We start from the raw sequence: 25,230 nt of genomic DNA, 5'->3' as shown, positions 1-25,230 counted from the left end.
CTGCCATAGTTCATTGTCTTTTCTGCTCTCAGCCATTTGGGAGCAAGATATATATAGATACATTGTTTTCTTTCCTTCTGTGTAAACCCTTAAGAGGAAAGTGTACAAAACAAAGCATAGTGATATATTCCACTCTTTTGTGTAACTATCATGTAGATTAAAAAAATAATGCATTGCAGGGGAGCCTGGGTGGCTCAGTGGGTTAAGCATCTGAACTCGAAGTCCTGGGATTGAGCTCTGCATCAGGCTTCCTGCTTGTGGAAAGTCTGCATCTCCCTCTCCCTTTGTCCCTCCCCCTGTTCATGCTCTCTCTTTTTCTTTCTTTCATTTAAATAAGTAAAATCTTAAAAAAAAAACAAAAAAACTTGGGACGTCTGGGTGGCTCAGTGGGTTAAGCTGCTGCCTTCAGCTCAGGTCATGATCCCAAGGTCCTGGGATCGAGTCCCGGATCGGGCTCCTTGCTCAGTAGGGGGCCTGCTTGCCTCCGCCTCTGCCCGCCTCTCTGCCTGCTTGTGTGCTTTCTCTCTCTCTCTTTCTGACAAATAAATAAATAAATAAAATCTTTTAAAAAAATAAAATAAAAATTAAAAAAAATAAAGAAATACTTTAAAAAATTAAACATTGCCAGGACACCTGGCTGGCTTGATTAGTGAAGCATGCAACTCTTGATCTCAGATTTGTGAGTTTGAGCCCCACATTGGATATAGAGACTAATTACAAAATAAAATCTTTGGGTCACCTGGGTGGGTCAGTCAGCTAAGTGGCTGCCTTCCACTCAGGTCATGATCCCAGGGTCTTGGGTTTGAGTCTTGCATTGGGCTCCCTACTCAGGAGGGAGTCTGTTTCTCCTTCTCCCTCTGCTGTTCCCCTTTGTTTGTGCTCTGTCTGTCAAATAAATAAATAAAATCTTTAAAAATAAAATAAAATCTTTTATTTATTTTTAAAGAATTTATCTATTAGAGAGAAGGCGTGTGAGAGAGATAGAAGGAGTTCATGAGCGGGGGTAGGGGTAGAGAAAGGGGGAGAAGCAGACTCCCCACTGAGCAGGGAGTCCCACACAGGACTCAATCCCAGGACCCTGGGATCATGATATGAGCCAAAGGCAGAAGCCTAACTGACTGAGCCACGCAGGCACCCCAAAATAAAATCTTCCAAAAAAAAAAAATAAGGGTGCCTGGATGGCTCAGTCGTTAAGCATCTGCCTTCGGCCCAGATGATGATCCCAGAATCCTGGGATCAAGCTGGGCTCCCTGCTCTGTGGGAGGCCTGCTTTTCCCTCTCCCACTCTGCCTGCTTGTGTTTCCTCTCTCTGTGCCAAATAAATAAATAAAATCTTTAAATAAATAAATAAATAAAACATTGACAACTCCCTAGAAGGTCCCCTTGTACCTGGTCCCAATCAACAACCCTCCCCCGTATACCTAAGACCGCTCTCCTGACGCTCATAGTAATCACCTCCTGGTTTTTCTTAAAGTTTGACCAACTAAATGTAGTCTTGATCCTTTTAGTTTAATTTTGCTTGTTTTGAGTTTTATGTGAATGAAATCATACATATAATTGTTCACTCAACATTTGAGATTGATCCTTATTCTTACATATAGCAGGAATTCATTCACTTTTATTGTTATATAATATTTAGTTGTTTAAATATACCCCAGTTTGTGTATTCTGTGGTGATGGACAATTATGGTTTTCTTTCTAGTTTGGAGTTGTTATAAGCAGTGTTGTTACTGCCATTCTTTTCCATATATAATTATGTACTTCTGTAACAAGCGCCAAAGGATAGAATTGCTAATCATAGAGAATGCAGTCTTAAACTTTCAGAGACACTGCCAAACTCTCCAAAGTGTTTGTATTAATTGACATTTCTACTAGGGGTATGTAAGTTTCCATTGTTGTATATCCTTAACAAAAATAAGAATTGCCATTTTTTACAATTTATATTATTCTATGTGTAAAGATAATGTGGTGTTTGCTTTTCTTTGTTTTTTTTTTTTTTTGCTAAGAAAAATTTGGTAAGATGTTTCTGAAAATACTGACTAACACGAAGCCATTAAATTTCAGTTTTCCGTGCTGTCTGTCTTTCAGCATCACAAGCAAGAATTTATACTTTTTAGAATGAGTATTTTGTTTTAATTTTTAAAAATTTATTTATTTATTTGACAGAGAGAGACATAGCAAGAGAGGGAACATAAGCAGAGGGAGTGGGAGAGAGAGAGAGCAGGCTCCCTGTTGATCAGGGAGCCCAATGCAGGGCTCAATCGCAGGACCCCGGGATCATGACCTGAGCTGAAGGCACACTCTTAACGCCTGAGCCACCCAGGTGCCCCTAGAACGAGTATTTTAAATTTTAATTTGATTCATGAAAGCAAGTAGTTTGAGATATTACTCAATATTCTTTCTTTATACTTTTTGTTTGCTTATCTAAAAACATGTATTATTTCTGTTCATAACTTAAGCTGCCATTCCAGGAGTCATAACAATTACTGAAATAAGAGGTATGGTCTCTGGTTTCCAAAATCAGATTTAATGAATCAATTTTTCCACCAGTGCCTCTGAGCCATTTTTTCTTGTTAGGTTTTTTCTTTTCTTTTTTTTTTCCTTTTTTTTTTTTTTTTTTTTGAGTAAAGTACTAGCTGGTTACTGTTGAGTGAAGTAAAACAGACTTTTAACAGCTCATGGGTAATGTCTGAAAGGTTAAAGTGACATAAGATAAATGTCTGTGTTCCACGCTGAAAATAGCAGAAGTCATATGGAACCAAGATTTAGCTTAATTGACTTGTAATTTAATCCTGGTTTAAAAGTGGTCTGGCCTAATGAAAATTGTACTGTGATTTCATTTTGCACAATTAATACTAACAATGGAAAAATAAGAAGGTAAAGGGTTAAAAGTTGTAAATGCCAGTTTCAATTTTGTAAACGATTTATCTCTCAAAGTTTGTGCATTTTTTAAAATCACATGTGTACTGAAAGAACATAATGGATATTTTTCTGGATAATTGAATGTCCAAAAATACCAATATTACAGCTATTTATAAGCATAAAGCCAATTATGTTTAGTTCTCAAGTTCAATGAAAAATTTAAATTTTTAAAAGAAAGTGTGTTTTTGAAAACAATAATTTAATTTGATTTTTTTCCATTAATAGTCATTTAGTAGTAGAAGGATTTTAAGCTGTGAAGTTAAGTACTTTTAAAAGGATTGATGTAACCTTCATCTGGAAACAGTTATAACTTAAACTTGGGAGATAAGTGGTTAAATTGTGAAATGTAGGCCCCCTAAATATAAAGTAGGAAAAAAAAATATCTGTATGGTTATTTTCAATACCTAAAAGGAATGAACTTTGTACCAGTTATGGCTTCTTTGCTTTTCTGCTTGGCTTACAGTTTGAAATATAAATTGGTTACAAAACTTGAATTTAAACTAAATAGTTTGTATTAAAAAAAAAACACTCTACATTTCCTTTATAGAATCACAAATGTCCATGTTTTGTGGTACTTGAGGGTTTTGAATAAGACTTGGAAAATTTCTGGTAAAGATAATGAACTTTATTTTGGGAAAAATGATGGAATACAAGTTTGGATGAATGAAAGCCAGAGAGATTCCTGGTTCCTTTTTAAAGAAGATAAAGTATCTGACAAATTTAGCAGATTGAGGATCACTAAGAAATATTAGTATATAGTTTGTTCTTTGCTTTTTCATACTTGTGATAAATTTTAAAAGATATCAGTTGTTTGCTACAATGTAGACACATATGTAAGCAAGTTCAGTAATTATTTGAAAATTCAATGTTAACAGATTCCTGATGATAGTATGTAAAGGTATTGATACCCCATTCAGAATGCTGCATATGTTAATATGTAGACTGGCTTGGCATGGCTAGATAAAATATTTGCCAAAGTATTTAAACTTTTTCAACTCCTGTAATCATTGGATGGTTATATTTGACCCTTAGGTAGCCAAAGGAAATATCAGGGTCCTAGCTCTAATTGTTTTTGTTATATATAAAAAAATATATAAAATGTATATATAAATATAAATAAACATTATACTTATATTTTTATTTATATATTTGAGAGAGAGAGAAAACAAGGAGAGGGAGAGGGTGAGGGAATCCACCGTGGACTCCCTGCTGAGCATGGAGCCTGACTTGGGTTGCCGTCCTAGGACCTGGGATCATGACCTGAGCTGAAACCAGGGGTCAGCTGCTTAACCAGTGGAACCAGCCAGGTGCCGCTAGAGATAGATACCTTCTTGAATTGTTTTAACTGATCAGTTTATCAGAAATGACTGGCTAGACAACACTTCATGTTAATATTCATTTAATATGAATGAACCTACTTGTTCTCACAGTTTGGCTAAGGTAACTTGCAACTGATTTGCTCTGTTCCAGAATGTTTTTGTATATGCTGATTTTATAATGTATGGCAGATAATCTAACTCTAGTTATAAATTATTACCTGTCCAAAACCTTGTTAAATCTGATACTAAGTTTAATCCCTTTTTAAAGTAAAAGTCTGGGGTGCCTGGGTGGCTCAGTGGGTTAAAGCCTCTGCCTTCGACTCAGGTCATGGTCCTGGGATCAAGCCCCGCATCTGGCTCTCTTCTCAGTGGGGAGCCTGCATCCCCCTCTCTCTGTCAAATAAATAAAATCTTTTAAAAAAAAATAAAATGAACTAAAAGTCTGCTTTATATTACTTTCTCTTCTGCTTGGCAGTGTTTCAGAATCAGTTGAACAATGAATACACTTTGAGAATCTTATGAGATTATGTCCCATTGGTTTGTACTTACTGTTTTTCTTTTAGGTTGTAGTCTAAAGATAGAAAGAAGGAGGGAGGAAGGAAGGAAGGAGGAAAGACCTACTATAAAATTTCAGTGACAAGGAATATCAATTTCTTAACTTTTCTTTTTTTACTTTTAAGATAAAGATACAGATACCACCATGAAGGGGAATATGGATGAATTTGGCTTGCGAGACTCCTTGAGCGTTGCATCAACTGATTCCTTTGCTTCAGCTGCAGAGGTAGGACAGTGTGTTCCCAGGGAGAATTTCTCATTCTTTTTCACCCAGAGAGTACAGTTTTGCCACTGTGTTGTAATCTAGTAGCCATTTATACAGTATTTACTATGGGGTAGATAACCAGGTTACAATGATGATTGTAACATGAACATGAGTTTGCACAGGAACTTATAGTCTTTTCAGAGAGGTGAACATGTAAACACATACTTCAGAGGTACACTGTCATATACTGTGGATTATGGGTAAGGCATATAAATATCTTAATAGAAAGTAATATCTTACATCGGGACTCTTAAAAAAATGTTTTGAGGGGCACCTGGGTGGCTCAGTGGGTTGGGCCTCTGCCTTCGGCTCAGGTCATGATCCCAGGGTCCTGGATCTAGCCCCGCATTGGGCTCTCTACTCCGCAGGGAGCCTGCTTCTCCTTCTCCCTCTGCTTGCCTCTCTGCTTACTTGTGATCTCTCTCTGTCAAATAAATAAATAAAATCTTTTAAAAAAATTTTGATTCCTTAGCTTAGAAATTATACTTCTAGATTTTTTTTTGAAGATTTTATTTATTTATTTGACAGAGAAATCACAAGTAGGCAGAGAGGCAGGCAGAGAGAGGGGGAAGCAGGCTCCCTGATGAGCAGAGAGTCCGATTCAGGGCTTGATCCCCAGGACCCTGGGATCATGACCTAAGCCGAAGGCAGAGGCTTTAACCCACTGAGCGACCCAGGTGCCCCTAGATATATATTTTTTAAGATTATTTATTAGAGAACACTCAGTGGAGAGGGCACAGGGAGAGGGAGAGAAAAACAAGCAGACTCCATACTCAGCAAGTGGGACTCTGTCTCATGACCCTCATATCAGAATCTGAGCAGAAACCAAAAAGAGTCAGTCAGTCAACTGATCGTGCCACCAAGGTGCCCCTAGGTATTTCTTTCCAGAAGGTGATCAGATTCAAAGATTTACATATAAAAATAATCACTATGGCATTTTAACAGTAAGGAAAACCTGGAAATAGTCTAATGCCAAATTATGGTGCATACATACTTTGAAATATTGTAGTGCTGAAAACATGTTTCCATTTATTTTTTTATTTTTTAAAATATTTATTTATTGGGGCGCCTGGATGGCTCAGTGGGTTAAGCCCCTGCCTTCGGCTCAGGTCATGATCTCAGGGTCCTGGGATCGAGTCCCGCGTCGGGCTCTCTGCTCAGCAGGGAGCCTGCTTCCTCCTCTCTCTGACTGCCTCTCTGTCTACTTGTAATCTCTGTCTGTCAAATAAATAAATAAATAAAAATCTTTAAAATATTTATTTATTTATTTGACAGAGAGAGACACAGTGAGAGAGGGAACACAAGCAGGGGGAGTGGGAGAGGGAGAAGAAACAGGCTTCCCACCAAGCTGGGAGCCCAATGCAGGGGTCGATCCCAGGGCCCTGGGATTAAGACCCGAGCCGAAAGCAGCCGCTTAACGAGTGAGCCACCCATGTGCCCCATCCATTTATTTTTAATGACATGGGAGTATTTATTAAATGAAAAGAATAGTATATAAAGCTTTATATAGAGAGTGTGGTTGTAATTTTGTGATAAAAAAACAGAAAAGAGGTGCCTGGGTGGCTCAGTGGGTTAAAACCTCTTCCTTCGGCTCAGGTCTCAGGGTCCTGGGATCGAGCCCTACATCAGGCTCTCTGCTTAGCAGGGAGCCTGCTTCTCTTTCTCTGCCTGCCTCTCCACCTGCTTGTGATCTCTGTCTGTCAAATAAATAAATAAAATCTTAAAAACAAAACAAAACCATAAAGCCCAGAAAACTATGTATGTAGTATATTGTGTAAGTATTTAGGCAAAGAAAAAAAGTCTAGATATAAATACACCATTGTGTAAACAGTGGTGATCAATGAATTATAAATTTATGGGTTATTTGTTTTCTACTAAGATTTAAATTTTGTATCTAAAGAGAATGTTTACAGCGTGCTTGTCTTTTTATAATTTTTTCTACTTAAAATAGCTTTTAAAATCACATATGTCCAATTTTTCTTAGGATAATGTTATTTTTATGGTAAATTTTGGATATTAATGCTTTTTTCATATAAGTAGTATCACACATCTGCAATTCATGCTGTAGTGTAGAAAGCTTTAATATTCCAATACCTTGTACCCTACGCCTTGATTTCTGCTTTTTTTAATTTTAATTTTATTACTTTTTAAAGATTAAAAAAAAATTATTAGGGAGTGCAAGAGAGTGTGGTGGAGGGCAGAGGGAGAGAGAAAATCACAGGCCAGCTCCATGCTGAGTGTAGAGCCCTGTGTGGGGTTCCATCCCAGGACCCTGAGATCATGACCCAAACCAAAATCAAGAAGCTGATGATCAACCAGCTGAGCCACCCAGGCTCCCACTGCCTTTGTTAAAGCTGTATTGATCATAATCTTTTATCTTCTCAAGATTTTTCTTTATATGTATATGTATATTTTTGTTTTGCTTACAGTAGCATCTTCTGAAATGTTTGCATTTTCCCTTGTATTTTTCTATTTTTAAGTTTGCAATAGATAAAATATTTTACAGAAAAGATATTCTCTTCCCTTTTACTATTTGATACAGACAGCTTTATCTTTCTGTTCTTTTTTAACATTTTCCCCAGCTTTATTGAGATATAATTGATATACGTGTATAAATTTAAGGTGTGCAATGTGATAATTTGCTACATATATATAGTGAATAATTACCATAGTAAGATTAATTAATATGTCCATCACCTCACAGGATTATATGTATATGGAGGGGGTGAGAATGTTCATATTTACTCTCTTAGCAACTTTCAAGTATGTAATATAGTATTGCTAACTATAGTTGCCATGCTGTGCAATAGATACCCAGGATTTCTTTGTCCTCTTACTGGAAGCTTGTACCCTTTGACCAACATCTCCCCACTTCCCTCACTCAGCCTCTGGCAACTGCCATTCTACTCTTTGTTTCTATGGATTTGGCTTTTTCAAAAAGATTTCACATGTGAAATCTATATTTGTCTTTCTCTGACTTACTTCACTTAGCATAATGCCTTTGAGGTCCATCCATATTGTTGCAAATGACAGGATTTCCTTATTTATCATGGGTGAATAATATACACACACACCCACATATTCATACACACATACACACCCATATACATACTACATCTTCTTTATGTGTTTATTTGTAATTGGACATTTAGGTTATTTCTATATATTGGCTATTGTGAATAATGCTGCAATGAACATGGCATATCTCACAATAGTGACTTCGTTTCCTTTGGATATATACCCACAAGTGGGATTGCTCAGATTATATGGTAGTTCTCTTTTAATTTTTGAGCAACTTCTGTATTGTTTTCCATAGTAGCTATACCAGTTTATATTTCCATCAACTGTACACCAGGTTTCCCTATTATCCTTCTCCAGACCAGTATTTGTTATTTCTTGTCTTTTTGATGATAACCCATTGTAATAGATGTGAGGTGAATTCTTATTGTGGTTTTGATTTGTATTTCCCTGATTAGTGATGTTGAGCACATTTTCATGTACCTGTTGGCTATTTGTGTCTTGTTTGGAAAAATGTCTACTCAGGTCCTCTGTCCATTTTTTTAATTGGATTTTTCCATTACTCAGTTCTGTGGGTTCCTTATGTATTTTGGATATTAACTCCTTATCAAATAGATAGTTTACAGATATTTTCTCCCATTCGGTAAGTTACCTTTACATTTTACTGGTTGTTTCTTTTGCTCAACAGAAAGATTTCAGTTTGATGTAGTCCCACTTACTTATTTTTGCTTTTATTGCTTGTGATTTGGTGTTCTATCCAAAATATCATTCTCAAGACCAGTGTCAAAGAGCTTTTCCTTGTTATCTGTTAGCAGATACATGGTTTCAGGTTTTATGTTTAAGTCTTTTTCTTTTTTTTTTTTAAGTAGGCTCCGTTCCCAGTGTGGAGCCCAGTGTGGGGCTTGAAATCACAACCCTGAAATCAAGACCTGACCTGAGATGAAGGGTGGGAGGCTTACCCAGTTGAGCCACCCAGGCACCCCTTACTTTTAAGTCTTTAGGTCATTTTGAGCTAATTTTCTGAGTGGTGTAAGATAGGTGTTCAATTCATTCTTCTGCATGTGATTATCCAATTATCCCATCACTGTTTATTGAAGACTATTGTTTTCTCATTGAGTATTCTTGGGTCTCTTGTAAAATATTGGTGAGCCTAATATGCAAGGGTTTATTTTTAGGCTCTTGATTCTGTTATGCTGTTTTATGTGCCTGTTTTTATGCCAGTACTATACTGTGTAATTGCTACAGCTTTGTAGTGTAGTTTGAAACCGGAAAGTGTGATGCCTCCAGTATTGTTCTTTCTCAGGATCACTTTGGCTCCTTGGGATCTTTTGTGGTTCCACACAAATTTTAAGATTGTTTTTTCTATTTCTGTGAAGAATGCCACTGTAATTTTGATAGAGACCACAACAAATCTAAAATGGCTTTATGGATTTTAATGATATTAAATCTTTAGATCCATGAACATGAAGATAATTTAACTTCAAGTGACAAGATACTTTCACTTATTTATTCACTTTAGTTTCTTCATCAAAGTTTTCAGTGTACAGATTTTCACCTCCTTGGTTAAATTTTTTAAAAAGATTGTATTTATTTATTTGACAGAGCACAAGCAGGGGGAGCAGCAGAGGGAGAGGGAGAAGCAGGCTCCCCACTGAGCAAGGAGTGAGTGGCTCCCAGGACACTGGGATCATGATTCAAGGTGAAGGCAGATTCTAATTAAGCCACCCAGCACCCCTCCTTGGTTAAATTTATTCCTAAGTATTTTGTTCTTTTTATTACTTTCTAATGGGGTTGTTAATTTCTCCCTCTCTTTTTCTAAAATTTATATTAGTTTCAGATATACAATATAGTGATTCAACAATTCTGTACATTTGGACCATTTTGTTTTCATTTTCATTTGTCTCCATATAATTTTTGATTTCGTCTTTGGTTTCTTAGTTGACCCATTCATTGTTTAGTAGCGTGTTACTTTACCTCTGTGTATATTTGTGTTACTTCTGCATTTTTTCTTTCTTTCTTTTTTTTTCCTAGATTTTTTAAAAAAGCTTTTATTTATTTGACAGCAAGAGAGAGATCACAAATAGGAAGAGCAGCGGGCAGAGAGAGAGGGGGAAGCAGCCTCCCTGCTGAGCAGAGAGGCCGATGTGGGTCTCTATCCCAGGACCCTGAGATCATGACCTGAGCCAAAGGCAGAGGCTTATTAACCCACTGAGCCACCCAGGCGCCCCTTCCTAGATCTTTTTCTTATTGTTGATTTCTAGTTTCAGAACATTGTGGTTGGAAAAAATGTATGTTATGACTGATTTTTTAAAATTTGTTGAAACAGGCTTATTTTGTGACCTAATATGTGATCTGTTCTGGAGAATGTTCATGTGTACTTGGAAAGAATATACATTCTTTTGTTTTAGGATGGAACATTCTGAATATATCTGTTAGATCCATCTTTTCCAATGTGTTGTTGAAAGTCACTGTTTCCTTGTTTACTTTTTGGATCATCTATCCATTGATGTAAGTGGAGTGTTAAAGTTTCCTACTATTATTGTATTACTATTGATCACTTCATTTATGTTTGTTATTAGCTGCTTTTTATATCTGGGTGCTCCCATGTTGGGTGCATAAAAATTTACTATTGTTTTATCTTCTTTCTGAGTTGTTCCCTTTATGATTATATAGTGTCTTTCTTTTTTTCTTCTAACAATCTTTGTTTTAAAGTCTATTTCGTTGGGGTGCCTGGGTAGCACAGTCAGTTAAGCATTTGACTCTTGGTTTTGCCTCAGGTCCTGATCTCAGGATCATGAGATTGAAACTCCCTCTTTGCTCCCATGCTCAGCACAGAGTCCGTTTGAGATTCTCATTCCCTCTCCCTCTTCCCCTTCTGCTCATGCTCTCTCTCTCTCTAAAATAAATAAATAATTCTTATAGGGCACCTGGATGGCTCAGTGGGTTAAAGCCTCTGCCTTAGGCTCAGGTCACAATCCCAGTGTCCTGCGATCGAGCCCCGCATCGGGCTCTCTGCTCAGTGGGGAGCCTGCTTCCCCCTCTTTCTGCCTGCCTCTCTGCCTACTTGTGATTTCTCTGTCAAATAAATAAAAAAATAAAATCTTAAAAACATATACTAAAAAAATAATAAGATAAATAAATAATTCCTTTAAAGTCCATTTCTTCTGGGGCACCTGACTGGCTTAGTCAGTTGAGCATATGATTCTTGATTCCAGGGTCATGAGTTCAAACCCCCCTTTGGGCTTAGAACTTACTCTAAAAAAAATAGTGTCAGTTTTGTCCAGTGGAAGTATTGCTTGCCTGGCTTTTTTCCCACTGCCCTTTGCATGATAAATAGCTCCTACATCCATTCACTTTCAACCTGAATATATTTTTTGGTCTGAAATGAGTCTCTTATAGGCAGCATATAGATGGGTCTTGCTTTTTTTTATCCATCTTGTCACCCTGCATAAGTATGTACTTACTGCCATTTTGTTACTTATTTTATGGTTGTTTTGGTAGTACTTCTCTGTTCCTTTCTTCTTTTCCTCTTTTCTCTCATGGATTGCTGGTTTTATGTAGTGATATACTTGGATTCTATTCTCTATTTTTTTGCTTATGTATTTCTGGTTTTTGATTTGTAGTTACTGTTAGTTTTGTAATCACATCTTATGCATATAGTAGTCTATATTAAGTTGATGGTCACTAAAGTTTGAACCCATTCTTCTCTTTCCCCAGCGTTTTAGGCATAGGGTTATATCATAGGTTATATCCTTTTATTTTGTGAGTCCCTTGACTGGTTTTTTTTTTTTTTTTTTTTTTTTTAAAGATTTTATTTATTAATTTGACAGAGAGAAATCACAAGTAGACGGAGAGGCAGCCAGAGAGAGAGAGAGAGGGAAGCAGGCTCTCTGCTCAGCAGAGAGCCCGATGCGGGACTCGATCCCAGGACTCTGAGATCATGACCCGAGCCGAAGGCAGCGGCTTAACCCACTGAGCCACCCAGGCGCCCCCTTGACTGGTTTTTATAGGCATATTTATTTTTACTGTTTTTGTGTTCCCTGCTTTTCTTTTCTTTTCTTGTCTTTTTTTTTTTTTAAGATTTTATTTATTTGACAGATCACAAGTAGGCAGAGAGGCAGGCAGAGAGAGAGAGGAAGAAGCAGGCTCCCTGCTAAGCAGAGAGCCTGATGCAGGGGGGCTCGATCCCAGGACCCTGAGATCATGACCCAAGCCGAAGGCAGAGGCTTTAACCCACTGAGCCATCCAGACGCCCCTACTTTTCTTATTCCTGCATATGGTCTTTCCACTCAAAGAGTCCCCTTTAACATTTCTTGTATGGCTGAGTTATGGTTATTAATTCTTTTAACTTTTGTTTGTCCGGGAACTCTTTATCTCCTATTCTGAATGATACCCTTACTGGATAGATTATTCTTGGTTCCAGGTGTTTTTCTTTTTCTTTTTTTTTTCCTTCAGCACTTTGAATATATCATGGCACTCCCTCTGGCATGCAGAGTTTCTGGTGAAAAATCAGCTGATAGTCTTATGGGGTTTCCCTTGTATATAACTTTCATTTCCTTTTGCTGCTTTAAAAATTCTCTCTTTATCTCTAGTTTTTGCCATTTTAATTACTGTGTATCTTGGTTTGGGCCTCCTTGAGAAGATCTTACTGGGGCTCTCTGTGCCTCCTGGATCTGGATGTTTGTTTCCTTCCCCAGATTCAGGAAGTTTTCAGCTATTATTTCTTCAAACACATTTATGCATTGTCTGCCCCCTTTTTCTTTCTCCTTCTGGGATCCTTATAATGTAAATGTTATTATTCTTTATGGTGTTGCCAAGTTTCCCTTGTCTATTTTCATTTATTTTTATTATTTTTTCTCTCCTATTCAGCTTGATGGCTTTCCATTATTCTGTCTTCCAGGTCATTAATTTGTTCTTCTGCTTCCTCTAGTCTAGTATTTATTCCATTTGCTATATTTTTAGTTACAGTTACTTAGTTCTTCATCTCTGATTTTTTGTTTTGTTTTCTCTTTGTTGAGGGTCTCAGTGAGGTCCTCCATTCTTTTTCAAGTCCAGTGAGTATCTTTATGGCCATTACTTTAAATTCTCTTTCAGGCATATTACTTACCTCCATTTTGTTTAGCTCACTTGCTGTGATTTTGTCTTGTTCTTTCATTTGGAATATATTCCTCTGTGTCCTCATTTTGTCTAATTCTCTGCATATATTTTTATATCTAAGTCAGCTTTTTCTTTTGCCCTTAAAAATAGTAAGCTTATGAAAAAGAGGTCCAATGTCCTACAGTACAGTGTCCCCTGTTCACTAGAACCTGCTTCAGGTGTGTCTCCTATGTGTGTTGCATGTGCCCTGCTGATGTGGCTGAGCCACTGTTGCCTTCAGTCCAGTTGTCTGAAGTGGCTCTCTTTGCCTGTTGTGGGCAGGGGGTGGTCCCTGTGTTTTTAGTGGGCCAGTTTGGGGCTGCCTTGGGCTTGAGTTGAGTCAGACCATGCATATGTCAGAGATGCAGTAGCACCAAACTGCAGGGTACTTTCCCTGTGCCCCAAAAAGCTTTCACTTTGGGGCAGGTCCTGCGGTCAGACATGGTATCTGTCCCCAGTCCACTGTTGGAGCCACATTTGGACTGTTGTATGTAGTTATTTTTCCTTCTCCCCAGGGCTGGAATCACTTTGGAGTGTTGCCCCTGTCAGGACTGCTTGCAGACTGCAAGGCTTACTGGATCAATTTGGATGGGCTCCATTCAAGTGTGTATTGAAGGGGATAGGACCACAGGAGAAATCAGGGGCAGGGGTGGTGTGTTAGCAAGGTTTGTGCAGGTCTGCCATGAGAGGAGACTTGGAGGAAGGCCTCGTTGAAGAGGGTGTGTCTGCAGGCGACCACCGGGGCAGGGTGAATTGTTAACAAGTTATTTGTCAAATATTAGTGTTTCACTGATTATTGGAGGTGTCTGTGTATCTAGGTTGGGTAGGGAAGGGAAATTGTGTTCGCCAGCTCCTTTGTTCCTCGAGAATTCTCCCAAAGATCCCTGTCCCGCCAGCGCATACTCTGACATTAGTAAACAAATCTCCCTCCTGGCATTTTTCAAACTGCTGCTTCTATGCTATATCTCAGTGGAGCTCTTTGTTGTGGTGTCTCTTTAAGAGTGGGGACTCAGTTTCCTGTCCCTCTGGCTCATACAGAACCAGATTTTTGCTGATTTTTGAAGTTCTAGGTGTTAAGCTCCACCAATTGTAAGAACTTGTAAAATTTGGATCAAAGCCTCTGGTTGTCTTACTCTGAAGGTTCAGGTGGCTCAGGTCCTTGGTATAAGGGTCTTTTTCTCTTCCCTCTCTGCACTGGTGGTGTCCTTCCATCTCATGAACAGCCCTATGGGTCCATTTAGCTCCTGACCACACCTCTGCTCTTCCTACCCACTGTGATATGGCCCCTTCTCCACATTTAGTTTTGGAGAGCTTGTTCAGCCAGTCTTCAGTCAGTTTTCGGGTTATTTACACTGATGTGAGTATTATTTACTTGTATCCCTGGGTTGAAATGAGCTTAGGATCTTTTTACTCTGCCATGTTCCTCTTAATTTCTCTTTCTGATTGATTGTTGTGAGTATATAGAAATGCAACTAATTTTTATACATTGCTTTTGTTTCCTGCAACTTTACCAGATTTGTTTATGTTCTATCAGTTTTTTGGTGGTCTTTTAAGATTCTTTGTATATATGATCAAATCATGTGCAGACAGAGACAATTTTACTTTTTTCTTTCCAATTTGGATGCCTTTTTTTCCTTGTCTTGCCCGATAGCTCTGGCTAGAACTTCAGTGCTATGTTGAATAGGAGTGGTGAGAATGGGCACTCTTATTTTGGTCTTAGGGGAAAAGCTTTCAGTCTTTCACTGTTGAGTATGATACTAACCATGACTTGTCATATATGGCCTTTATTGTATTGAGGTACATTTTTTCTGTGCCAAATTTGAGAGTTTTTAACATAAAAGGATGTTCTATTTTGTCAAATACTTTTTATCTTTCTGTTCTGTAGATACTTGTGTCCTAGATGACTTGTAAGAATTGCTACTCACTTTGCATTTTCCTGCTTTGAGGGATGATATATACCTAATTGCTCCAGTTTCTTTATAATATGCAACTTTAAAAAATATTTTGCCAAGTGTTCATTATACTTACTTTGTTGTTTAAGTTACAGAGGTTTGATAAAAAGACTCTTTATGGAAAACAAAATACATGAAAACCACAAGAAGGACTCAGTATTTGAGAAACATCTTAGGAATGCTTCTAGAGTATAAATGTATGATCTTGGAATGTGAATGTTCCAAAATAAGTTCTTTTCTAAGAAATGTTTGTTAAATTATTTTTAATTGCATTTATTATATGCCAGATACTTAAAGTAGGGAAAACTATTTTAATGAAGAAAGTTATTAAGAAAATAAGATCTGAACTCCTTGGGAAGTTAAACAATTTGTGAAGATTTGAAAGATTTACTCAGAATTACCAGAAAGATTTCTTCCCTATTTAGATTAAAGAAATCCTGGCATAGGCTTTTTTCTAAGCCAGGTCCGTCATTTGTGAAAGTGATTAACAAGATTTTCCTATATAAGCTTTGCCAAACATTGGTTTGGAACTACAGTCTCTTTTCTCTGAAAAGTCTTTTTTAAATAATAGCTTTACTGAGAAATAGCTCATATGCTATAAAATTCACTATTTAAAAGTGTACACTTTTTTAGCTGTGTTACCAATAACACATTTCTACTTCCAGAACATTTTTATCACCCCAAGAAGAAACCCCGACCTATTAGTAATCACACTCTGTTCTCTCTTGTCCCCCCTCCACCCTAGTACTGATCTACCTCTGTGTCTATGGATTTGCCTATTCTGTACATTTCATATAAATAGAATCATACAATATGTAACCTTTTGGTTTTGATATCCTTTCACTTAGCATAGTATTTTCAAGTTCTGAAAGGTCTTTTAAATGTTAGGATACTGCTGCACTTAGTGCTTCTAGCTCTCCCATCTGTTAAAGAGATTGTCATTTAATAGGTAGAAACTAATACTGCGAAGAGTAATTTTTAGCTGTGGATTCAGCTTTTCTTAGAATTAACACTCTGCAGCATGTGTATGTGTTTAATATATAAATTATAGGGTGCTCTTTGAATAGAAAATATTAGGGGGCACCTGGGTGGCTCAGTTTGTTAAGTGTCAGACTCTTTTTTTTTTTTAAGATTTTAGTTATTTATTTGAGAGAGAACGAGCATGCATGTGCATGCATGAGCAAGCTGGAGTGGCAGAGGGAAAGGAAGATGACTTCGCACTGAGCAGGGGGCTTGATGAGGGTTCAATCCCAGAACCCTGAGATCATGACCTGAGTTGAAGGCAGACACTTACCAGGCACCCAGGCCTAAGTGTTCAACTCTTGATTTAGGCTCAGGTCATGATCTCAGGGTCATGAGATTGGACCCCCATTGGCCTCTGCACTGGGCATGGATTTGGCTTGAGATTTTCTCTCCCTTTAAAAAAAAAAAAAAAGGAGAAAATGTTACTAAATGTTAAATGTTACTAAATGGAAGCTTGAAAATTTTTTTTATTTTTTCTGATCTTCATTTTTTTACAAAATTTATTTATTTGAGAGAGAGTGCAAGTGCAATAGCATGGGGTGGGGGAGGGGAAGAGAGAATCTCAAGCAGACTCCCCACTGAGCTTGGAGCCAGATGTGGGGCTTGATCCCATAACCCCGAGATTATAATCATAGCAAAACCAAGAGTCTGGCACTCAACTGATTAAGCCACCCAGGCATCCCGTGAAAAACTTTCAATACCCACCTCTGACTTGATAGCACTTGTTGATAACAATCCAAAATAATATACTAATTATAATATGCAAAATGACAAGGATAAATATTTATAATAATAATAATCTGAAAAGGGAGAGCTGTATCTGCCATTTAATATTTAATATTTCTATTTCCTGAATTATTTCCTTCCTCTGGGGTCAGTTTTGTCTATATTGGGCTCTCATTCTTGTACTGATGGTTTCCTTTTCAAATTCGAAAGCTTAATTGGTGACTAGACTAGTTAATATTCTTAGATAGAGTGCGTGGGTTTGCATGTCTTTCCCATGAACAGGAGACTAACTATACTTGGTTTATTTCTTCGAGGTCTGTTGATTGATAGGCTTTTCTTTAGGATAATGATCTGGAAATAGCCTAGTAGGCAGGGTACAGCTCCATAAAGAATGAAAAAGGCCTTATTTGGTGGAGGGAGAAGGGACAGAAAGAGAGAGAGAATCCCAGGCAGGCTCCACACCCAGAATGCAAAGTCCAATGTGGGGCTCAATCCCCCCACTCAAAATACTAATGATCATGATGATCATGACAGACCTGAGCTGAAATCAAGAGTCTGTCGCTTAACTGACCAAGCCACCTGGGTACCCTGAGGATAATTTTAAAGGGAAATGTTATCTGGTTGAGAATTTGTTTTTCTATAAGCTATCCTCCTGTTCAGAGATGAAAGGGAAAGAGCAGGAATTCGAATGTGGGACCACTATAGTTGTTTGGACACAGACTTTCATTTAACCTCCCATTTTTTTTTTAAAGATTTTATTTATTTATTTGACAGAGAGATCACAAATAGGCAGAGAGGCAGGCAGAGAGAGAGAGGAGGAAGCAAGCTCCTTGCTGAGCAGAAAACCTGATGTGGGGCTCGATCCCAAGACCCTGAAATCATGACCTGAGCTGAAGGCAGAAGCTTAACCCACTGAGCCACCCAGGCGCCCCTGACTTCCCATTTTTAATCCCTCTTCTTCACTCCTGTCACATACCTGCCTACTCCAAGCCTGGTGTCTTTGAGACTGCTTAGCAAATGTCTCTCCCTTGACTATATCGCCTGTTAAGTATATTTTAACAGGACTGTGGGTTTCCTCATCATTTACATCTCTCCACACTCTTTCATTTGTTTTCTAGTTTCTGGAAATTTGTGTGTCTTTCTTTTGCTGTTGTATTGTTCCCACTATTATATTAGTTATCCGTTATTATATAATAATTACCCAGAACTCACTGTCTTAAGACAAAAATAAAACTCAGGTGTGGACTTGGGGCTAGGGCTGAAGCTGTGAGGAACCCCCAGGCCTCAGGGGCATGTCCTGGATAGCAGGATTCTGTGCCCTAACTGGGGGGTTAATCCTGGGTGTCCTTGATTTCCTGGGGATTAAGTTGGGCAGAGGGCATATGTTTTAGCATTAATCTAGTAGTTAGAGCCTTCTAAATCCTGGGAGCCCCACACTGGCCTCTAATGAAGCCTTGAGTGTTTTGGAGGTTATTTTTTTAAAGTTCAAATTTTATAGGATAGTTTTTTGGAAGTGAGAATTCAGTCCTAATGGCTAATTCAGGGAACCCTTTGTTTTGGTATTTAATTCTGAACCTGCATATATTAGGTAGGGAGTCGTCTCTTGGTCTAAGCTAGCCTACCAAAAGCAGCTGACCATCTTTCAAAATAAGGGAGTCTTGCTTGGAGAAATTAGCAAGGAGAAGCTCCCGCTCCCGCAAGAATGTTTGTCTGGGCCTCAGGATGGCCAGGGAGGCCATTGAAGGCATCTGTAGTGACAAGAAATGCCCCTTTATTGGCAAGATCTTGTTTGGTGTTGTAACCAAGATGAAGATGCTGGGGACTGTTGTCATCGGCCAAGACTACCTTCACAACATCCAGAAGTACAACTGCTTTGAGAAGTGCAGTAAGAATATTTCTGTATACTTGTCCTACTTCCTTAGAGACGTTAACATCAGTGATGTAGTCACAATCAAGTGTTGGCCCTTGAGCAAACCACGTGCTTTAACGTGCTCAAGGTCAGCTAAGCCACTGGCACCAAGAAGCAGTTGCAAAATTGTGAGACTGGACACTTGCCCAGTCCCCCAAACAAAGCTATTTTCCCATTCAAAAACAATAGTTAACATTTATTATATCATCGGGGCGCCTCGGTGACTTAGTGGGTTAAAGCCTCTGCCTTTGGCTCAGGTCATGATCCCAGGGTCCTGAGATCGAGCCCCACATCAGGCTCTCTGCTCAGTGGGGAGTCTGCTTCCCTTCCTCTCTCTCTGCCTGCCTCTCTGCCTACTTATGATCTCTGTCTGTCAAATAAATAAATAAAATCTTTAAAAAAAAACATTTATTATATCATCATTTTTGAAGGTCAGGAATTTGGAAGTGGCTTAAGAGGGTGGTCGGGCTTGGTGTTTTTTTGTGAAATTGTGATCAAGTATATTGGCCGGGGCTATAGTCATATGAAGGTTTGACTGGAGCTGGAGAATCTCTTCCAAGACAGCTCACTTAAAGCATGTTGGTGCTACCTGTTGTTGGAAGACCTAAGTTGCTTACCACATGGACTTCTCTGTAGGACTGCTTTAGTGTTATCAAAACATGGTACCTGGGCTTCCCCCAGAGGAAGTGATACAAGAAGAGTGAGAGCAATGCAGTGACTATTGATGATCTAGTCTCAGAATTCACACTCATTATTTCTGTAGTGTGCTATTGATTACACAGGTTGGCGCTCTTCAGTGTAGGACGAGGCATGAGTACCAGAAAGAGAGAGTTATTGAGGGCCATTTTGGAAGGTGGTTATTGAGGATTTATTTCCTTTTTAATTTCTTTTCTTTTAGTGAGATAAGGGAATATTGTCAGCCTGCTTTCTTTAACTGTAAGTCCTATTTGCAATTTTAGGAGGTGGGTTTGAAAGGAAAATGTAAACATGTAAAAAAAAAAAGTCCATGTTAAAATGGAACTTAGCCTATTTCATGATCCTATTTTGGGACTTTGGACATATCTTTCATGGTTGTTCAGAGCCTTGAAAAATAGTAAGGCTTTTAAAAATATTACTTCACATTCAGCAAAGTCATTGCTTGCCAAGGAAGATAAGACCCAACCATGTCCCTCCTGTACCTCATGGAGAGTAAGAGACAAGTAATTTAAGATGTTGGAAATCTGCAGCTAATAAAACATTTTTTTTGCACATTGCTTCATTTGTGGGTTTTATGTATTTTGTCTGTTTTTATTGTTGCTGCTGTCAATGACTTAATTTGATTTCTTACATGGTCATTTTTATGGTACTTGTGAACCGTGGGAGATAATTAATGAAGTAGAATGATGCTTTGTCTAAACCAATATATTAGTACTTTTCTTTTTGAAAATATTAAAATCTGGTTTTGAGAAGTGCCCTTTGGGGGAAGAATAATTTAGAAATAAAGGACATTTCAAGTTTCAGCTAGCAAAAAAAAAAAAAAAAACAAAAACACCACAAAAACCAAAAATACCAGAAACCACCCCAAACCCTTTTTCATGGTAACATGTTTCCATATGCAGGAATTAAACTGTTTTACTGACCTCTGCTTCAAAAATAACATATCAGGGGCACCTGGGTTGCTCAGTGGGTTAAAGCCTCTGCCTTCGGCTCAGGTCATGATCCCAGGGTCCTGGGATCGAGCCCCGCATCGGGCTCTCTGCTCAGCAGGGAGCCTGCTTCCCTCTCTCTCTCTGCCTTCCTCTCTGCCTACTTGTAATCTCTGTCTGTCAAATAAATGAATAAAATCTTTAAAACAAAAAAAAACAGCTATAGTGAAATGTTAATCTTTTTCTAAAACCTTTAAATGGGTTTTTGGCAGTTTTCTCAAAAATTCTTCCTATACGATATAGTCTAAAATGAGGATTTAAGACATCATGTTAGTAGTTTGCTTTTTGCTCTTAAGAAATTAATAATTTAAATAAATGTCTCTGAGTTATCATTGTCTTTTAAGAAGAGTTGATGATAATGCTAGTATCAGATCTTCAGTATGATGTATTTTCACAGCTGTAAGCTTATTTTTAAAAGACTTATTCAGAGGCACCTGGGTGGGCTCTTGATTTTGGATTTTGGCTCAGGTGATGATCTCATGGGTTGTGGGACGGAGCCGCCTCCACCCCCCTCCACCCCCCAATCTGGCTCTGCTCTGTGCTCAGCAGGGAGTCTGTTTCAAGATTGTCTCTCTTCCCACCTCCCCTCCAAACACACATGTGTGTGCATGCTCTCTTAAATGATCATTTCAGTGAAACCAGCAATAAGCAAGGTAGACCAGGGCTTGACTCTGGAATCTCTCATTGTTGAATTTATTCATTTCTTATTAGTATAAATTATTTTAGGTAGAAAGTTTAGTTGGAGTCACTTTTTCCTCCTTAGGATTTTTCCCTATTGGCTGGTGAACATAAATCCTATTTTTTTTTGATAGTGGTACAAAACTTTAAACTATTTAATATCTAAAGAATTTTTAAGTTATTTTAAAACATATTAGTTTTTTTAAAAAACTCAGAAACCTCAGAAGCACATTACCTTTAGCATAATATGTTTCCCTTAAAACGTGAGGGGAGATACTAAAGCAGAGAATATTTATATCAGATATTATAATTTCTGTTTACTTTTTTTTGCCTCTGATATAATGGCTGTATTTATATTATCTTAAATATTTCTGATGCTTAAACTTCTTTTCTCTCGGGTTTTTGGAGAAGGCTAATAGGAGAGTGTAATTTGATATTTAAAAGTATAAGCTCTGGAATTAATGCCTGGGTTTAAAAATCAGTCATTTGGTTTTGGGACTTGGGGCAAATTCCTGCTAATCTGAATCTCTGCTTCTCTACCTGTAAAATGGGGATAATAACAGTACCTACTTTATGAGCTGTTGTAAAGACTAAGTCATATTATCAAGTTAACCCATTTAGCACAGCGCTGGGAAGTGCCAGAACTACAGCATGGAAGAAATACATCTAGAATAGTAGAGTAACAGAGTAAAAATCTCCTCCACGAAAGTAATGAAAACACTGGGAAGAATTGTCAAAAGCAAAATTTTAAGAACTCTGAAAATTAATGAAAGACTTATTTCTGAAATTGATGGAGCTTTTTATTTCAAGAAAAATGGCTGAATCTCTGTAAGAGCAGTGAACTTTGTAGATTTTTAACTTGATCTATTTCCATCCCCCTCTCTTCCACAGTCTTGAAAACTAACAATCTTACAACAGAGGTAACTGCAAAAACGAGGCCTGGCAACCACTAAAAGAAACTTAATGATTTTGGAGTTTCACAAAATTCTATTTTGACCTGTATGGCAGCTCCCTGCGAAGTTCCATTCTCAGGACTTAATCTTTATTTGACCTGATTTGGCGCTTGCTCCAAAGGAAAGTCCATATGGCCTTTGTTGAAAATAATCAGTGGCAAATGTTTAACATTATAACGACCTGAGGTGGTGATACCAGTGAGGACTAATAAGAGGCCGACCAAACAACTTAAAGGGAAAAATTGAGCAATAGATTTTTACAGGGGGCCTTGAAAAATTCCAACATATTCCTGGGAATCTAGAAGGCCACAGGCATGTGCACAATTGTGTATATGTCCAGGAAAACCCACAGAAGTCCCTGAGCCCTCACCTCTGGCTGCCCTTGATGTTCTGCATAAACAGGGAGTAAACATTAAGGCAGAAAAGGGAAAAAATGATTAATTGGAATTTATCAAAAATAAAAACTTTTGTGGTTCAAAGGACACCAACAAGAAAGTGAAAAAACAATAGATTGGGAGAAATATTTGTAAATCATGTGTCTTATAAAGACATATATCCAGAATATATAATGAATGGTTACAACTCAACAATAAATGGACAAATAACCCAATTTAAAAATGGGCAAAGGATTTGAATAAACATTTTTCTAAAGAAGATATGTAGAGGCCAGTAAGGAGATGAAAGATGTTCAACATTGTTGTCATTAGAGAAACTAAACCACTTCACACCTGCTAGAGTGGCTATAATGTAAAAAATGGATAATAATAGGGGCATCTGTTGGCTCAGTGATCTCAGGGTCCTGGGATTGAGCCCTGTTGGGTTCCTTGCATAGCAGGGAGTCTGCCTCTTCCCCTGCTTGTGCACTTGGGTTCTCTCTCTCTCTCAAATAAGTCTTTAAAAATATATAGTGATTATTGCTGAGGGTGTGAAAAATCTTTATCGTTATACATCGCTAATGGGAGTGGAACATAGTGTAGCCTCTTTGCCAAATAGTTTGGCACTAGGGCACTTGGGTGCCTTAGTTGGTTAAGCATCAACTCTTGGTTTTTGGCTCAGGTCATGATCTCAAGGTTGGAAGATCAGTCCCCATGTTGGGGAGGTGGGGAGCTGGAGCAGACGGGGAGCAAGAGGGACAGGCAGACTGAGCACTGAGCCTGGACCAGATGCAGGGCTCAGTCTCAGGACCAAAAGATCATGATCGTGACTGATGATGGGTAAGGGGATTCCTGTTGGGGTGGTAAAAATACTCTGAAACTAAAAGGTGGTCCTAATTGCAAAACCCAGCAAATATGCTAAAAAAAACCTCTGAATTGTACGCTTATAAGGATGTGTAGCCTGTGGATTTAAACTGTTGAATTCAAATGCTTGTTATAAAGGTTTACTCGTTTTTACAACTGAATTTTGAAACAAAGTGCAGTTAGAGTTCACTAGCTCTAAAATCTTAGAGTGATTTTTTTTTTAAAGATTTTATTTATTTATTGGGGCGCCTGGGTGGCTCAGAGGGTTAAGCCTCTGCCTTCGGCTCGGGTCATGATCTCAGGGTCCTGGGATCGAGCCCCGCATCGGGCTCTCTGCTCAGCGGGGAGCCTGCTTCCCCTCTCTCTTTCTGCCTGCCTCTCTGCCTACTTGTGATCTCTGTCAAATAAATAAATAAAATCTTTTTTTTTTTTAAGATTTTATTTATTTGACAGACAGAGATCACAAGTAGGCAGAGGCGCAGGCAGAGAGAGAGGAGGAAGCAGGCTCCCCGCTGAGCAGAGAGCCCGATGCGGGGCTCGATCTCAGGACCCTGGGATCATGACCTGAGCCGAAGGCAGAGGCTTTAACCCACTGAGCCACCCAGGCGCCCCTTAGAGTGATTTTTATGGTTTAATCAAATTGAGTATGTTTTGATGTTAGCAAATCCTGTTTTCTATCTTTTATAGTTTTTCTTCTTCTGTCAGTGTCATCTGTTGTAACCCACTGTATTCTTAGCTTGCAGAACACAGGGAAGGACGGCATGCCTACAGTCTAGAGTCTCTCTGCCACTGCCCTTTCTATGAAGAAGCCATGCATTTAGTTGAAGAAGGGAAAATTTACTCAAGAGTGCTTAGGTACCATTTCAGTTTTGCTTTTGTTTATGAAAAAATATTAAGGTACTGCTGCTATGCTTGTGTAATATTTATTAAAGATGTTTATGAGAATGGGGGGAAGTTTCTTTTAGGCTCAAAATTTTTTTTTTACATTTTTGTCATTATTGAAAAGACATGTGTTTTGTATTAAGGTCCTGAGGTTAAGCCTTACTTGAGTCCAAATTTGTAGTGGGCTTGATCTTGAATGCAGTTTAACAATTGTCTTCCCTGTTTATTACATAGAACTGAAATGTTGGAGTGCCTCGGAGACAGTGATTTTCTTGCCAAACTTCACTGTATTCGACAGGCTTTTCAGGTATTTTGTTTAACATTAAGTGACTTCACCTAGCCACTCATCCCCACCCTCATGCTATAGAGTCCAGCTGAATATAAACAGGACAACTCCTTGCTCTTTATTATCCTTATTTTTAATGGCAAGTATAAAATCTAAGTTTATTTTTCCTGCCTGCTATTTCCTTTCATTTTATTTGTCTTCATTTGTCTTTGTCCTCTGCCATGGCTTCCCAGGTCTACCATACTTCGTCAAACATGGTATTCTGATGCTGTAGATGGGTACAAATGACTGCTTAAAATAAAAATCCTCTTATTAGCAATTAGTACGCTTTCTGGATGGTTTTGTATTTGAATCACTTCTAAAATCACTGATTTCCTAAAATGAAATAAGATCACTTAACAAAAAGATCATATTTATTTTTCTATATTTTGGAGACTATATAACATTTATTTTGGATTTTCTAATATACTTATTAGTACTTATTTCCCTTTAATCTTTTTTGATTAGGTTCCTAGAGCTCCTTTTGCGTTAGTAAATTACAACTTTCCTCTGTGGTCTACCTGCAGAAATAGTGCCACATGCAGTGCATTGACTGTATTAGGGTCATTTATGTGTAGATGTGCTGTACAGTCAAATGTCCATTCAGATTAATTATAGGTTTCTTTTTTCTTTGGGGTTGGATA

The 25,230-nt window shown here is 38.1% G+C and overlaps 1 protein-coding gene across 3 annotated transcripts in view; it reads left to right on the top strand.

The window, feature by feature from the left end:
• Window positions 1-25,230, top strand: part of MIGA1 (mitoguardin 1) — a 90,120-nt gene that overhangs the window by 51,452 nt on the left and 13,438 nt on the right. For all 3 annotated transcript variants that reach the window (XM_032301578.1, XM_032301577.1, XM_032301579.1), the window contains exons 8-10: window positions 4,922-5,022; window positions 24,116-24,234; window positions 24,496-24,568. In XM_032301578.1, the coding sequence (XP_032157469.1) occupies window positions 4,922-5,022; window positions 24,116-24,234; window positions 24,496-24,568 (293 nt within the window). The remainder of the gene's footprint in view (window positions 1-4,921; window positions 5,023-24,115; window positions 24,235-24,495; window positions 24,569-25,230) is intronic.

This window comes from Mustela erminea, chromosome 10, assembly GCF_009829155.1.
Source record: "Mustela erminea isolate mMusErm1 chromosome 10, mMusErm1.Pri, whole genome shotgun sequence".
In the NCBI taxonomy this organism is placed as follows: Eukaryota; Metazoa; Chordata; class Mammalia; order Carnivora; family Mustelidae; genus Mustela; species Mustela erminea.
This window is presented reverse-complemented; position numbering and strand designations above follow the sequence as displayed.